This window comes from Gymnoscopelus braueri, assembly GCF_963280865.1.
Source record: "Gymnoscopelus braueri genome assembly, chromosome: 3".
NCBI classification, from domain to species: domain Eukaryota; kingdom Metazoa; phylum Chordata; class Actinopteri; order Myctophiformes; family Myctophidae; genus Gymnoscopelus; species Gymnoscopelus braueri.
Genome location: NC_137612.1, coordinates 47,878,525 through 47,896,397, shown reverse-complemented (window position 1 = coordinate 47,896,397; position 17,873 = coordinate 47,878,525). Strand labels below are relative to the sequence as shown.

Sequence of the window (17,873 nt, the reverse complement as noted above, 5' to 3'; positions counted from 1 at the left end):
GTTCATTGATTCAGTTTTTAGATATTTGATATTCATTATATCAGACACGCCCTCTTCCTATACAAACCCATTGTAACTTGCAACTACAACTGCATTTGTAGTTGAAAACACGCATCCTTGGTTCTGGTGACTCATAGTGCCCTCCTAAAGTTTTTTTTCGATTACTTTCATTAATTTTACCAACATTTGTTTATTGTATTTTATTATTTTCCTTTTCCCAAAAAAGTATTAGAAAAATATGAAAAAAGTAATGGAAAAAAAACGGCCCTATGAAAGCACATAGGCATTTGCCTAGCTTGCCTATGCTTAAAAACGGCCGTGTGTGTGTGTGTGTGTGTGTGTGTGTGTGTGTGTGTGTGTGTGTGTGTGTGTGTGTGTGTGTGTGTGTGTGTGTGTGTGTGTGTGTGTGTAGAAAATGGAGGCAGCGTACTATGATAACATCATGGAGCAGCAGAGACTGGAGCCAGAGTTCTTCAGAGTGGGTTTCTATGGACGCAAGTTCCCCTTCTTCCTCAGAGTGAGTTACTTTGATTGATTCAGTGGTTCTCAAACATTTTCATGTCAAGGACCCCCAAATTGATATGTATTTGTGCAAGAGAGACCCCCAGAAAAGAAAGTTTGTGTTAGCCAACATATAGCCAACATATACAAATGGAATGAGGTCGTTAAAAGGATTATGATGCTATGTTAACTACTTTTTGCTTCTACCAGAATAAGGAGTTTGTGTGTCGGGGCCATGACTACGAGAGACTAGAGGCCTTCCAGCAAAGGATGCTGGGAGAATTCCCACAAGCCATTGCAATGCAGCATCCCAACCAGCCTGATGAGGCCATCCATCAGTGTGATGCACAGTGTATCCTTCTGAAACTAAAAGAGAAGAGTTGTATATCGTCTCTGAAAACCTCATATGTCCAAAACTGTCACTTTTCAGGATTCAAATTAAAAAGCAGCAAAAGTAGCAGATCTACAAGCTCGAAACGTGGCACAAAAACGCTTTGCCCCGCCCGACGTCTCTGCTTAACGATAGATGGAAGGGGAGCAAATCACCTCCCCCCGACAACTATTCCAAACGTGTCCATACTGTTGTGGAACGTCACAAACTGCTCCAAACGTGTCCATACTGTTGTGGAACGTCACAAACTGCGGTGATTATAGGCGACTGACTGATATTGCTTAACAAAAGACTGGGCAAGTGGGCAGGCAGGGCAGTAATTCACGAGCAGTGGTGTAAAGGAACCAAGTACTCTACTTAAGTACAGTTTTGAGGTATTTTTACTTATCTGGAGTATTTCAAATGTTCTGTTATTTTATTTCTACTCCACTACATCTCAGAGGCAAATATTGTACTTTTACTCCACTACAATTATTTGAAAACTTTAGTCACTGTTTACTTTGTAGATGTTGCCCTATATACATTTCGGCCATTTGAAAATAAGGCAAGCTCACAATGCATCGCGATACGACGCATTGTGAGCTTGTAGATCTGCTATTTTCCAAAGTTTATTTTTTGAAAACTTGTGAAATGGGACAATAAATGAATTGAAATGACTCAATATTTTTTGCTGGACGTCACGTTCGCCTTTATCTGTCCTTAATGCTGCTGCTGTGCGTCTTTGAAAATATAAATCACTGGCTACATAGATTATACTTGCATGTTGTATATTATTCACCTTTCTTTTTCTTGTATTACGTTGCAGTAGCTCTTTCTCAATAGACATATTATGGCCGATATGTGTTGTTGGTGTTGTGTTGTGTTGTGTTGTGTGTTGTATCTCATGGTTATTATTATCCATTGTTGGGTTATTATTTCCTTGACTATCCATCCACCGGTCAGACCTGCAGATCTACGCGGTGGCGCCCGTACCCGAGAGCGTGAGTGTCCTCCAGATGGACCGCGTTCCCGACCGCATCAAGAGCTTCTACCGAGTCAACAACGTGCGGAGGTTCCGTTACGACCGCCCGTTCCATAAGGGATCCAAAGACAGAGACAACGAGTTCAAGGTTAGGTTAGGAGGGGGTGAATGAAAGCACTCTTCTGCTTTCACAGAATATGGTATAGCAAGGGTTCCCAAACCTTTAAGGTTGCGACCCCCCAAAATAATCATTTTTGAACTGGGAGACCCCCCACCCTGACAAGCACTTGGAATTGTAGGCATTACATTTAGTTTGACTCGGTTCCACAGATAAGTGTTGTGAAAATGGGCAAACTACAAGCTCACAACGCTTCACACTGCGAGGCGTTGTGAGCTTGTAGATCGGGCTATTTTCACAATGTTTCCTCTTTCTTTCGTAATATTAAGTAAGTGGGGAGCGGGTCATTATTGAGAAATAAACCCCTTCAGGGTGATTAGACCCCTCGGCTATCGAGTTGGGGTCTAATCACCCAGTCAGGGTTTATTTCTCAATAATGACCCACTCCCCATTGATTATCCCTTGCAGAGCAACCTGATTCTAGATACAGTCACTGGTGTTTTTCCATTATATCTGATCACATCATTTGTGATGTTAACGATGTGGAGCAGTGTAAATGCATTACATTTACAAAGGCATACGTTATATACATTTATGTATATTAATCCATCCATTTATATGTGTGTCTTCCAGAGTCTCTGGATAGAGAGAACCACTCTGATCCTCAGCCACCCTCTGCCTGGCATCTCCCGTTGGTTTGAGGTGGAGAAGAGAGAGCTGGTGAGTACTACACACGCACACAGACACACACACACACACACACACACACACACACACACACACACACACACACACACACACACACACACACACACACACACACACACACACACACACACACACACACACACACACACACACACACACACACACACACACACACGTTTGTATACCAATACTTTTTTTGGACAGCGATGTTTTCAAATTTTTCTAATTATTAAAAATAGCAATTTTATGAATGTTATTTTTGATACATTTTGCCAATGTTTTACCGTACGCCTAAAGCTGAACAATTAATAGATCAGCAATTTTTTTGGTGCATGACACTGTTATGCAACTAAGTATAAATTATGTTTAACTTTAATTCCAATCCTAAAACCTAACCTCTAAATGTCATAATCCTACACACACATCTCTAAAAATATTTTTTTAACCATAAAACAACAACTTTTTTTCTTGTGTTTAGTATAGTAATACAAACGCACGCACGCACACACACACACATACTGTACACACACACACACACACACACACACACACACACACACACACACACACACACACACACACACACACAGCACGGATGGATGCACACACTCACACATAATGGTTTATGGAAACACTGAATATTCCAGTTGTGTTGCGTGTGGGTTGGGATCCCACTTCTGACACCATGCGATATTAAGACATATTCAGGAGACGGTGCTTGTGTTTATCAGTCAGCCATCTTTATTTTAGAAGTACCTCAGTCCCCCCCAGCGGGCAGCCTTTCATCTCTTATCTCATCATGTGTATCTGCGTATCAGGTGGAGGTGAGCCCGTTGGAGAACGCCACCTACGTGGTGGAGAACAAGAACCAGGAGTTGAGGACGCTGATCAGCCAGTACCAACACAAACAGCTCCATGGCAACATCAACCTCCTCAGCATGACGCTCAACGGAGTCATCGATGCCGCCGTCAATGGAGGCATCGCCCGGTACCAGGAGGTGAGCATAACACACACACGTTTGATATCGTCACTGTCGGTGCAGAAACCTCTTATATCCATATTCAAACTGTTTTTGTTTGAACTGCGTGACATTTTTTGAGCTTGTAGATCTACAGTACTACTTTTGATGCTGTTGAATTTGAATCCTGAAAAGAAACAGTTTTGGACGATTTGATTTCTTTATTTGTGTACACAAAAATACAAAGCACACACAAATAAAGAAACGAGTTGACACAGTGTGATCTGTGAATGCATTTCAGATGGAGCAGCAATCGGTCGACCACTACATTGTTGGTCTTCTAATCATGTGACTACTTGTCCACAGGCGTTCTTTGACAAGGAATATATCACCAGTCACCCTGAAGACACCGATAAGATCACCCAACTAAAAGACCTCATGCAGGAGCAGGTAAGATAGAGACACAAGCCTACAGTCTGTGGTCATGTGTATATTTATTTAGCGAATGCAAATTCCTTAAGCCAAGCAGTCGCCTCCTGGTCTGCTGTATGGAGGATGACTAATCCTCCTAGCTTTCAGTCTTTGGAGAGGACAAACTTCAATGATGTGCTCCATAGTTTGCTCCTCTCAAGTAGGAAATGAAACAAAAAATAAGACCATTACTGCATCAAAAGTAACCAAAAAACTATGCTATAAAAACGTATCAAACATTGGCCAAGTTGTCAAATAATATGAGAAAGAGGTAAAAAATCAAATAGAATAGAAAACTCGCTCTAGTGGAGTGGAGAACGAGAAGTTGTCATCATCATCTCTCTTCCTTCCACAGGTTCACATCCTGGGCGTAGGCCTGGCAGTACACGAGAAGCTGGTGCACCCAGAAATGCGTCCCCTGCACAAGAAGCTGATTGATCAGTTCCAGATGATGAGGAGTAGCCTCTGCCATGTGAGTGCTGGTGGAAACTACTACACCGTTGATGGATTATGCTATTCTATTCTATTCTATTCTATTCTATTCTATTCTATTCTATTCTATTCTATTCTATTCGGTGTACCGTCTTGCTTCAAATAACTTAATTGACATTGTCAACGGGTAGATGTTCTGCCCAACACCAGGATCTATTCTATACATTTCTCAATGGAAAAATAGGGAGAGCACCTCCCACCACTCCAGATATACTATATTGTATTATACAGCAATATCCTCACATCCCAGCAGTTGGAAACCACTGTGTTAGACCCTCACTCATGCACATGCACATGCACATGCACATGCACATGCACATGCACATGCACATGCACATGCACATGCACATGCACATGCACATGCACATGCACATGCACATGCACATGCACATGCACATGCACATGCACATGCACATGCACATGCACATGTGTGAATATTCACTTGTGTTCCAGAGTCTCCCTGGTTTCGATAAAGCTGGTTCAGGAGCCAACACTCCCAGAGGGATCCTGGCCTCTCACAGTCCAATGAGCCCTGAGAGCTTCAAACTCATGCACAGACACAGGTCAGTGTAACACACACACACACACACACACACACACACACACACACACACACACACACACACACACACACACACACACACACACACACACACACACACACACACACACACACACACACACACACACACACACACACACACACACACACACACACACACACGCGCGCATTCGCACGCACGCACGCACACACACACACACACACACATTTAAATGTCTTAATTTGAGTTCACATTTATAAAATACATTATAAGGGCCCAAATATTTTTCTGTTCCTAGTGTCTCAGTGCTTGAATCCAAACAAGTTCAGAATGTATAGAGCTTAAACAGATTAGTATTACAATACATACATTAACCACTTCAGCCCTATATACATTTCGGCCATTTGATAATAGCCGATCTACAAGCCCACAATGCGTTGCATCGCGACGCATTGTGAGCTTGTAGATCAGCTATTTTCAAAAGATTTTTTTTTACATTTTATACATTTGAAAACTTGTGAAATGCAACATTCTGCATAATGAGTACTTTCTACTTTTGGTACTTAAAGTACATTTTGATACCAATACTTTTGTATACTTATTCCGGACTTATACTTGTTGTAACAGAGTAAGTAAAGAGCAAGTAAAGGACATGGTTACCCGTCTTCCATGTACACATCACATGGTTACATTACACAACAGTGTAACACACACCATCAGGAAATGTACACACCAGTGTAAGCATGGTAGGATATGGCTGTGATTCCACAATACACTGTAACTGTGATGACACAATATTATTCTAGCTGGGGAACCCCTTGAACCCCCCTCAGGGACCCGTGGGGGTCCCCGGACCCTCACTCTGAGGACCAAAAGCCTTTCCCACAATCCTTTGCACCATGCCATACTTCACACTCACTGATGATGTCATCATCACGCCATCACGCTTCACACATGGACATCTCTGTCTGTCTGTCTGTCTGTCTGTCTGTCTGTCTGTCTGTCTGTCTGTCTGTCTGTCTGTCTGTCTGTCTGTCTGTCTGTCTGTCTGTCTGTCTGTCTATCTGTCTGTCTGTCTGTCTGTCTGTCTGTCTATGTGTCTGTCTGTCTGTCTATCTGTCTGTCTGTCTGTCTGTCTGTCTGTCTGTCTGTCTGTCTGTCTGTCTGTCTGTCTGTCTGTCTGTCTGTCTGTCTGTCTGTCTGTCTGTCTGTCTGTCTGTCTGTCTGTCTGTCTGTCTGTCTGTCTGTCTGTCTGTCTGTCTGTCTGTCTGTCTGTCTTTCTGTGTATCTATCTGTCTGTGTATCTATCTGTGTTGTAACATTGCCATATGTTCTCTTTTTCTACCATTCCATTCCATTTCTCTTCTCTCCTCACATTCCTCTCATCCATCCTGCATGGCTGCTTCGTCAATTCGTTCTTCCCGCACATCCCTTCCCTTTTTGGGGTTTCTTGCTTTCCCCCTCTCTCTCCTTCCTATTCCCACTCCCACCCCTTCTATCCCTCTTTTTCCCTCCCTATCTCCTCTTTTCCTTCCCTTCTCTGTTTCCTCCTCTCCTCTCCTCTCCTCTCCTCTCCTCTCCTCTCCTCTCCTCTCCTCTCCTCTCCTCTCCTCTCCTCTCCTCTCCTCTCCTCTCCTCTCCTCTCCTCTCCTCTCCTCTCCTCTCCTTGTCTTCCTTTCCCCCCCTCTCCCCCTCTCTCTGACCTCTCTTCCCTCTCTCCCTCCATCCCTCTCTCCTCTTCCTCCCTCCATCCCTCCCTCCCTCCCTCCCTCTCTCCTCTCCTCTCCTCCCCCGGCGTCTCCTCCAGTCCTATAGCTGTGTTGACCGCAGTGAGAAACTCTCTCTCCTCTCACCAAAGCAGCGAGGCCGGTGGGACCATAGGGAACCTCCTCATCCTGGCAGACGGCGTGGTGGTGGAGCACCCTGACGACTTCTACCGCATGCAGGTGGGTCAGGGGGCAGCGTTGCCATGTCTGCTTATTATAAGCGTCTTTGGGCTAGTTTTTTCTGTTAACCAGAAACACATCTGTGTAACCACTTAAACCATTATGTTATACTTTGGCTATTGAAAAATAGCAGATATACAAGCTCATAGCACGACACAGAGATTGTAGATCAGCTATTTTTGAAAAATCGTGAACATTTGTGCAAATCTTTGAATGTATATATTTTAAAGCGAACATTTTTAACTCAACGTTTTGCTTTTGGAGGTCCCTGGAACAACATATTTTGAGATGGGGGTAGGCACTAGGCAGCCTTAATACATATCATTTTGGGGGTCCTTGACATGGAAAGGTTTGAGAACCACTGACATAGAAACAGAGACAGTTTTCTTTGCTGTTTTTTTTTTGTCCCACTAGTGAGAGCACAGGGCTCTAGTCTAAAGGATGGAAATGGTTGTTGGTTCAAACCACTTTTCTTCCAGTTGGGTGTAAGGAGCAGCATAGCCTCTAGAGGCTGCTAGCGGGTCTTTTAGACTCAGTATTGTTTAGAGAAATCCTCTGCATCGTAGCTGTTGTTTATTTGGTTTCAATTGATTTTACATTTCGTTGCTGTCGGGCAGAAACCTCTTATCTCCATATTCTAACTTTTTGATTTGACTGTGATTTATACATGTATCTCTAGTAATAATGCTTTACCTCTTCCCCCTTTTTATGATCTTTCTACAGCCAAGCCCCTCCTCCTCCAGTCTTAGCTCCACCCATTCTGCTCCCTCTCAGATGATTAACTCCGCCCCCTCCACCATCAGAGGTAAGAATCTACTCGGATGGGTTCCACTTCCAAACCACAGAAATCCCTCTGATCTTCACAAAGTCAACTGATAGAAAGAGGGATATAGTTGTACATGCATATATGCACCTGTATCTTTGTACCATTGCATTTAATTCCCTAATAAATAAATAAAGAAGTAAACATCCCTTGTCCTTCAAAGCAGTATTCTAATTCTGAACCTACTTTCACATTAAAACTATAAGAGTCTATTCCTAGTGCAGCTTTTCTTCTAAGGACCATGATCTACAGGCCAGGGAATGAGGCTCTGGATAAGAACACCAGCTAAACACGACAAAAGTGTTGATTTTGAAGTTTATGATATGGAGATATGTTTTAAATCTAATTTGGGGGTACACTTATATTTGTGGGGGGGACAATATACTGTATATAGGCCTATTGCTGATCAGTTTCTGTCAAACTTCTCTCTTTCTTTACAGTAGGCTCTCCTTCTCTGCCGGACAAATACAGACACAACCGAGAGATGCTGATGTTGCTGCCGCCACACAGGGAGAGGCCCAGCAGTGCCATGTACCCCAACATCAATGAGAATGGACAGGTATGTACCCCATAGAGATGCGCGGATAGGGGTACATCGTCACCCAAAATCCGCATACATGTTCATTATCCACCCGCCATCCAACCGCGGTTAATTATACCATACTATTTCTAGATCCGCACCAACCGCATCAAATTATTATGATTTTCCTGACGTTAGTTTTCAACAATGTTACTCACCACTGTCTGTCGCGATGTAGTGACTGTATACAATCCATATCTATGGTAACAACAACAATTTATTTTACTTTCGCTTTCAACTGTCTGCGTTTTATAAGCGACTTTTGGGGTGATTTGGCGCTTGTTTTGGGCTTGTTTTCATAGACCTTGCTGCTTATTTCTCTCGCAAAACTTGGCAAGACTTGCTGCAGCCGGTACAAAGACCCCTTGCCGGTGTAACGTGCAGTAGGCGGCTAATTTGTGCCTGATGTAAAATGACGTAATATTAAAATACTACAAACGCACGCACGGCGAGATTTCGTGCTTTTTAAAAGCTATAATAGGCCTATAGATTGATATCATTAATGTAATTCCCAATTTTTTTCACCCGCGGTTTATCCAATATTAATTCATTATTATATTTGATTGACCCAAATCCACCCAAACTGCGGTTAACTGCGGCAACCGCGGCTAAAACAGCGATCCGCGCATCTCTAGTACCCCAACATCAATGAGAATGGACAGGTATACCCCAACATCTATGATGTCAAAACATTTCTGACAAGCATGCATTTCAGTAGAGAAGTGTTTCTGAATTCAATAAATAAACAAATAAACAAATAAGCAAATAAATGAATAAATAAGTAAATAATTAAGTAAGTAAATAAATTAATAAATAAATGAATAAATAAATCTATATTTTCTCTAATCTAGAAGAATGCAGCCATTCATGTATTTATCCATCTTTAACTCCACCTGTCCATCTGCCTTAGTATTGGTTTGAATAGATTTAAAACATGTTTTACTCATGACATGAAGTTAAGTGGGATTTGCTCTGTTTGATTGAGCATCATCCCACTGATGTCTTATATTTATTCATTGTGTTATTCTGTTCACAATTCGGTTAATCACTTTTAAAACTCTTTAAAACTTTTGAAACGTTACCATATAAATAAAGGCTAATATTATTGGGTCACTATTATGTACTGTATGGGGGTTATGGATAATATCGTCTCTGTCGGGTGGAAACCTCATATGTGTTTCGAGCTTGTGGATCTACTACTTTTGCGTGACGCTTTAGTATGATCAAGTAGGGCGTTAAGTTACGCGAAAAACAAAAAGTTCAAGAATATGAAGAGGTTTGTGCCCGATACATTATGATGCTTTTTGTGATGGTACAACATATCTGATGTCATGGTGTCTTTCTCCAGCCCACCAGCTTCCAGAGAGCATTGTTCCATCAGGTGATTGGTCCCTGCAAGCCCTGCAGTGACCCCAACCTCTCTGTTGCTGAGAAAGGTAGGTACACGCCACGCCTGGAATTCCCTCATTTTACGGTCAAGGCCGCTTGGCCTTTGGTGCCAGGGCAGGAAGGCCATGAAATAAAACAATGATTGTAAAGGGATAGTTCACCCAAAAAATTACTTTTTTTCTATCGATTGGATATTTTTTGGGATGTTGTCTCATTCCTAAGCCTCACAGCGCGTCACTTCGCGCTGCGTGCTTGTACATTTGCTATTTTTACATTTTTGAAAAACCTTCAAAGTCTGAGAACTACTGATTTAGAAGGCATTTGTAGAATTGGCCTCAGGTCTTATGGGTTAAAGGTTTAGGATGATGATTACGAGAGCCATGGCCGTCATGTCTCACTCTCCTCTTCTCCTCTCCTCTCCTCTCCTCTCCTCTCCTCTCCTCTCCTCTCCTCTCCTCTCCTCTCCTCTCCTCTCCTCTCCTCTCCTCTCCTCTGTAGTTCTCACTACTCCCAGTAGTTGGAGTCTGGACAGTGGCACCAGAGACACTCTTCCGTTCCTGGCGGCTCACGTTGGCGGTGTGATGGCACCTCCTGTACCCCCACGCAGCCTACCTCATGGTAAGACTGCTCTTATACTATATATATACTATATACTATATACTATACTATATATATATACTACGTGTGTGTGTGTGTGTGTGTGTGTGTGTGTGTGTGTGTGTGTGTGTGTGTGTGTGTGTGTGTGTGTGTGTGAGAGTGATTCTCTTCTCTTCTCTTCTCTTCTCTTCTCTTCTCTTCTCTTCTCTTCTCTTCTCTTCTCTTCTCTTCTCTTCTCTTCTCTTCTCTTCTCTTCTCTTCTCTTCTCTTCTCTTCTCTTCTCTTCTCTTCTCTTCACTTCACTTCACTTCTCTTCTCTTCTCTTCTCTTCTCTTCTCTTCTCTTCACTTCACTTCTCTTCTCTTCTTCCATTTTGCTGTTTTTGAATTTGAATCCTGTAAAGTAACAGTTTTGAACATATGAGGTTTCCACCCGACAGAGACCATATTGCAGATTGGAGGCAGAATGTCCTCCTCATCTTCTCATGATTTCGCCCATCTTTCCACCATTGTGAGGACATGTGCTTCTCATGAAGATAATACTAACTACATGTTCACTCACAAACCTCCATTATGCTCTACACACCTACCCATTTGCCTCCATACATCCTCCTATCTACCCCTTCTTCTCTATCCTGTCGCGTCTCCTCATTTTCCTCTCCTTCTTTTCCACCTCCTCCACCTTCTCCTCATATGTGTTGTGGTGTCTGTGCCTCTTATCTCTGAGCGGCTCGTGCTGTTGTCTCCCCCTGTAGGCCAACTCCTGTCGATGCACTTTGACGCTTTCCACCAGCAGCTCAGCGACCTCCCTCCAGCTCTCCCCGCGCGCTCCTTAAGAAAGGTACCCTCCTCCTCCTCCTCCGCCTCCTCCTCTGTCTCCTTTTCCAGCCCTCCTCTGCTCCCCCCCCACCCTTCCCACCAGTGTTGCCAGACTTTGCGAGAGAAATAAGCAACCAGGTCTATGAACACAAGCCTAAAAGAAGTGACTATAGGCCACATGAGCACTTTAAACCTATACTGTGTACCTGTACTGGCATTGAAAATAGCCGATCTACAAGCTCACAACCAAAAACATCTTGGAAAGAAAATGTACGAATATTATTGAAACATTTTAACAACACAAATTGTATTAATTTGGGGGTCCTTGACATGAAAATGTTTGAGAACCAGTGGTTTAAACAACATTTAGGAAGCAAGCCCAAATATGCAACTACACTTTAGAAACAAGCCCACAAAAACACAACCTGCAACTACCAATATTTACAAGCAACATTACAGAAAAGCAAGCCCAAAGTCGCTTATAATAAGCAAGCAGACATGGCAACCCTGTCCCCCACTCTCCTGTTTACCGGTCTGTTTGGATGCTGCTTTGAATGTCTGTCTGTCTGTCTGTCTGTCTGTCTGTCTGTCTGTCTGTCTGTCTGTCTGTCTGTCTGTCTGTCTGTCTGTCTGTCTGTCTGTCTGTCTGTTGAGAGGTTTGGTTTTGTTGGAAAAGGTTGTGGCTCCTGAACTGGCCATATCATACCCATGATGCATTGTGTTAAAAGCGGATTGCCTAAATTCAGGTTCCATGTATCATGTTAAAATGGCAGGTAGGTATAGTAGGTATTAGGTTAGAGATGGTTGACTTTGTAGGTACAATGTTGACATGGTTGTGTTTAGGTGTTAATGTAGGCATGGGTTTGGTGTGGTTGAGGTCAGAGTAACGATCTGGGAGAGCCAATGAGATTGTGCATGACCTTCTCTTCTTCTTTCATTTTTTTCAGCAGAAAAAGGCACTCTTGACAGCTTTCTTCTTAAAGGGCGTTTGGTGTGTACACACAGCCTAACACTCTCTCTCTCTCTCTGTCTCTCTCTCAAGTCTCCCCTGCACCCTATACCTGCCTCGCCCACCAGTCCACAGTCCAACCTGGATGGCAGTAACTCCACGCTGTCGGGCAGCGCCAGCTCCGGCGTCTCCTCCCTCAGCGAGAGCAACTTCGGAGGCCCCGCCTCCTCCTCGGACCCTCCCCCCAGCCGCACGGACACCCTGGAGTCGGTCCCCGGCGGCGGCGGCGGCCAGGCCTGGACCACCGCGGACCACCAGGAGGACCCCGACTCCCTTTACCTGCCCGTCCGCTACAGCGTGTCCGAGCCCGAGGTCCTGGACGCCGCCAACAAGCCCCTGCCCTCCCGCAGCCACTCGCAGCCGCTCGGCCTCGGAGAGGTGTTGGCCCAGGGTCCGGAGACCCTCCCCCCCCCAGCCCCCCCACGTCCTCCCCCAGTACCACCACTACTTCTACCCGCACTACCACCACCAGCCGCCCCTCTACCACCACCACCACCAGCCCCCGCCCGTGCTGCCCCCCAAGCCCTACCTCAGGGAGGGGTGCATCCCAGAGGAGGACCCTCCCCCTCCTCCGACCCCGGCCCCCGCACCCAGAGCTGTGCCGTGCGTCATCTCCCAGCCCGCCATAGGAGGAGGAGGAGGAGGGGGAGGAGCCAAGGAAGAGCAGGCCAGGGTGGCGTGGGAGCACGGCGTCGGCGAGGAGTGAGTCTATTAGACGTTTGGCCAACGTGGTGCATGGACTCCATTCACACACACACAGAGAGAGAGAGAGAGAGAGAGAGAGAGAGAGAGAGAGAGAGAGAGAGAGAGAGAGCTGGATTAAGGTTTATGTTAAAGGTCATAATGTGATGTCAAGAGAAAGTGGACCAGGTCCGTGAATGCTGGATTTCCTTCATGCATTTTTTGCATAATAAAAAAATATATAATAATTTTAATCATCGGTGTAATGAACACAGCTGAGGAAAAGTGCCCTTTCATAGCATGAACAAATCACTGCATTCGCTCTCGAAATTCATTCATTTATTGCATTTATCGCAACATCCTTTTATAACGTTATCCTCAAAGCGAATGTTTGTTTTTTCGTGTCCGCCTAACTGGATGAATATAAACACATTTTTTTAAGCCAACCATATAATTTGATCTAATAGAGAGAGATGGATTTTTCTTTTTTTGATTCTATACAGTAATTGCATAGACTCAAAATATGAGTTTGATTTTAATATAAGTATAGAGTCATGAGACACATACTGTGTGTTTTTGTACTTAACTTCACAGAGAAAACATGGCTCGTAGGTCATCCATCAAACACAAAGGGTCAAGGAATTACTATTGGACCATGAAAACCCTGATTCCATCCTATTGATGCCTCTCTTTTCAAATGTCATGAGCAGCACTTTATAAGGCACGAACATGGCACCAAAACCTTCTTTCTGCAACTCTCCGTGTATTTTTTATAAACGCAGAGTACACTGGCGGGTGGGGAGTAGATTGATGTAGCTCGTAGTGGATGAGAAGAGTGAAGAACAGTAGACTGAAAAGAGAAAGGACATGATGAGTCTAGAGAGGAGAAGGGAAGCAGTGGAGTTGGAATGATGGTGTGCACTGTAAAATCCTGAGTTTTTAATTCAAATCAGAGAGCGTACAAATGGAATGGAAACATGAGGGTCCAATTTGGTTCCATTTGTACACTCTGGGAGTTACTAATGGATACATTAACACAGAGGATTTGGTTGTGTATTTGCTCCGATACTACTTGAATGAATCCTCACTCCCTTGCGTGTGATTATTGAACTAAACAGGCCACCGTACAAAAAAAAAAGATGGCTCCTTGTATAAACCTCGCAGCGACAACCCAAGGGGCTGAGTCAAAAGATGTCACTCTTTTCAGTTTGTTTCCACAAGACAAGTCAAGGCTTCCTCTCATAAGCCTCACAAAGGTGAAAGGAATACGTATATATAGTATATATATATTTTACGAAAGATGGCAAACTACAAATATATTCTAAACTATATAGATATATTTAATATAGTATAAATAACCATATATATCATATGATTTAGTGTATTCAACCTTATATTGTGGATTGAATGGGAAAGTTGTTAAAGTTACGTAGAAATATGCAAGACAAATACAGCCATGGGAGCTGCTGGATGGTTGGTGGTGGCCACTCCTTTAAAAGTGGGACGTTTAGTGGGACGCGACGTCAGCCCCCGCCTCACACCCCCGTTAAACAGATTCATAAACCCAGGGGTTTACTTCAAACGCATCCTAGAAGCTGAATGGATTCAGCTTGGATTGTGCACAAGCAAAGTAGTAGAGTGAAACAAAATTAATAAACAAAATCGAGAGGTGTGTGCATAGAAAAAATAGCCAACATACAAGCTCACAATGCGTCGCGCTGCAATGCGTTGTGAGCTTGTAGATTGGCTATTTCCGCCTTTTTTTTACGCGTGACACCGTTGTGTGATGAAGTATAACATTGGGCTTAAGTGGTTAATGGATGACATTTATATAGAAAATGTACATAGAAAGTTTTATATAACAACTATCCACATTTATATCAGGGTACCCTTTTTGTATGCATGATAATTCAGTGAAAGCCGCCATATAACTTGGGACTGTGCTGTCCTGGCCATAGGGATAGCTAAACTTGTAACCACTGGAATATGTTTAGTGATCATTTCGTCTGTTGGAATTGAATTGGAATCATAACAGAGTCAAGTACAATAAGTGGTAGCTGTAGGATTTGGTCTCATTGGCAGAGGTGTGGACTAACTGTGAAGATTAGAACTCTTTGAGAGTTTTGTGCAAGAATTTTAAGTGGCCAGCACTTTCTTATATTCAGCCACTATTGGTAAACACTGGACCTAATTCAATGGACCGTCTTTTTCCCCTTGTCAATGTATCTGTACCGAACTGAGCGATGAAGACTAAAGAGGAACCGTAGACTAGAATGTTTCTACTAAGCCTAATGTATGGTAAGTAATTCCATGGGAGGCACTATACGTACTTTCAGCCAACACAGAAGCAATTTGGGGTCTGTTGAATTGCCTGACAGAAAGAACTTTGGGGTTGTTTTCAGGGTTGAAAAAAAGGGTGAAACGATCACCCATCTCATTAGGCTGAATCACTGAATGGTTTGCTCATTGGTTTTCTTAACCACATGTAAATACAATGCAATAGGTTTCCGTTATTGTTATAGTGCATCCTGGACACTATGAACAATATGAAAGACGGCGGGAGAATTTGGGGATTCTTCTCAACGTGATTCAGTGAACAGACGTGACAGTATCTTTACTTGCAAAGGGCATTATTTCACTAAAGCACTGAAAGAAAATGTGGTTTGTCGTCTTTGAGTGTGAATAGACAATGTGGTGTTTTTTTGTTTTGTTTAGCTTTCTCCAGAGAGTGTTTTAAAATGGTGTTCTTAACAGCCGTGCTCAACTATTTATAGCATTTATCCCGGTGTATGGCCTTTTTCTTACTCAAAGGGATCAATATAAATGCTCATGGCAATGCTCTAAGAACATTATGATAAATGTTTCTTGTTGCCCGCTCTTTTACAGTTGTTTTTTTGACTGTACATGTGAAAATCATGACAGTCTGAGGTTGAATTAAGTTGAATGAACTAAATGAGGGTCAATATACAATTATCATTTAATCCATTCAACCAGGGAACGTATCTGTGTCATTTTAGATTTTAGCTGTAACCATTATTTTATACTTTGGCTATTCAAAAATAGCAGATATACAAGCTCATAGCGCGGCACCGAGTGCCGCACTATGAGCTTGTAGATCTGCTATTTTTGAAAAATCTTGCAAATTTGTGCAAATCTATGAATATAGATTTGGGGGTCCCTGGAACAAAATACATTATAATTTTGGGGGTCCTTGACTTGGAAAAAGTTTGAGAACCACCAACATTTAGATTTAGAAGACATTTGTAGGTGCGTTCCTGGATTGAACGGGTTAACCAATGATATGTACATGACATGATTGGATTACCCATTCACCTGGCCTGTCTGTTTGAATTGAGATAGGTTGGCTTCAACCAGCCAAATGTTCACATGAGAGCTGAAAGACTGTCACATCTAGTCAATAGAATCCCTCACAGAAGACTCTTAAGTAAACTTGGGTTCACGACTGATTGATCGACTCGTTTTTCAAAACGACCATGTCAAATTCTCTTGGTGACTATATGAGAATCGACATGCTTTTTGTTGTTGTACTTTTATTAACCTGCAAACCTGCAACAAAAAAAATAATGTATCAGCCGTGGACCCCCACCTGAAAATATGTTGTGCCAGGGACCCCCAGAAGCAAAGATTTGTGTTAAAAAATGAACGCCTTTTAGATAAAAGATATGAAGATTTGCACAAAATGATTGTGATGCTTAAATAACAAATTTTGCTGGGGACCCCCTGGTCCTGGTATCCCTCCAAGGACCCATGGGTCCCCCCACTTTGAGAACCAATGAGATAAAACAGTCTGGCTCATTGTAATTGCAAGTTACAAAGAGAGGCCTGTTATTTCAATCCTCCATACTTCAAAACAAACTTCCCAATTTAAAGATATTTGTTTTAACAAAAATATACTTTAGGGATGCCCTCCCACCAGGGATAGAAGTTTAGAATAGAGACAGGCCAACACTAATGGACTGAACACAGTTATGACGTTGATGATCTTTGTTAGATGTCTTTTGGAAATTGTTTTTCTTTTTTTCTTGTAAATGCTATAGTGGATAAAGCGAGGGAGGAATGCAATGTGAAAAGAGAGCTGATATTCAGAGCATGGCCGATGATCACAGCTTGCATTCTGGGTGTACAGAGTTAGAAGCGAGTGTATGTACAGGAGAAACTGAAGGTGAACCTTGTATAGATTGTGTTTAATTGTCTTGCCTTGTACTTTCTGATGTAAAACTGTTTTTAAACCTAGACGATGACAACAGCCAACAAATATATACAACTTCCTTTTTGTCATATTATTGTTATTATAGTTACTATAATAATAATTATTATTATTATTATTTGGGAGTAGTGGATCATTTTGTGGGTTTTTTGCATCAATGACAAGTCCAGCTGGTTACTACGAAGGGATTTCTTTGTACAACGATGCAAAGAAGCATTTCTTGTACTGTATATATCAAACCTTCTCAATTTTGTTAGCATGGATATGAAACTGTGACGTAAACGACTTTAGATGTAAATACTTACTCTTTTTTTCCTACTCACTTAACTGCTGTGTTGTGGATTTATGATTAAAAGGATACTACACCCAAAAATCTACATATTTTTCATTGATTACTTACCCTGTATTGCTTGAAATGTGGAAATAATAGGCTATTAAGTAGCAGATGGCATGGCTGGTCAGTATCAAGTCAGTATTATGGTCAGTATCATGTCAGTATCATGGTCAGTATCATGTGAGTATTATGGTCAGTATCATGGTCAGTATCCTGTCAGTATTATGGTCAGTATCATGGTCAGTATCATGTCAGTATCATGTCAGTATTATGGTCAGTATCATGTCAGTATCATGGTCAGTATCATGGTCAGTATCATGTCAGT

The 17,873-nt window shown here is 42.6% G+C and overlaps 1 protein-coding gene across 1 annotated transcript in view; it reads left to right on the top strand.

Annotated features, from left to right (window-relative positions):
• The window catches only part of LOC308082002 (dedicator of cytokinesis protein 3-like), a gene marked incomplete at its 3' end in the record, with an annotated part of 230,792 nt that extends 217,781 nt beyond the window's left edge, over window positions 1-13,011 (top strand). Inside the window, 16 exon segments of the mRNA XM_080423612.1 lie at window positions 413-517; window positions 712-853; window positions 1,835-2,001; window positions 2,605-2,691; window positions 3,498-3,677; window positions 4,005-4,088; window positions 4,465-4,581; window positions 5,055-5,164; window positions 6,951-7,089; window positions 7,813-7,894; window positions 8,353-8,471; window positions 9,841-9,928; window positions 10,380-10,499; window positions 11,233-11,318; window positions 12,339-12,712; window positions 12,714-13,011. Of these exon segments, the coding sequence (XP_080279738.1) occupies window positions 413-517; window positions 712-853; window positions 1,835-2,001; window positions 2,605-2,691; window positions 3,498-3,677; window positions 4,005-4,088; window positions 4,465-4,581; window positions 5,055-5,164; window positions 6,951-7,089; window positions 7,813-7,894; window positions 8,353-8,471; window positions 9,841-9,928; window positions 10,380-10,499; window positions 11,233-11,318; window positions 12,339-12,712; window positions 12,714-13,011 (2,298 nt within the window).
• Window positions 13,012-17,873: the final 4,862 nt, after the last annotated feature.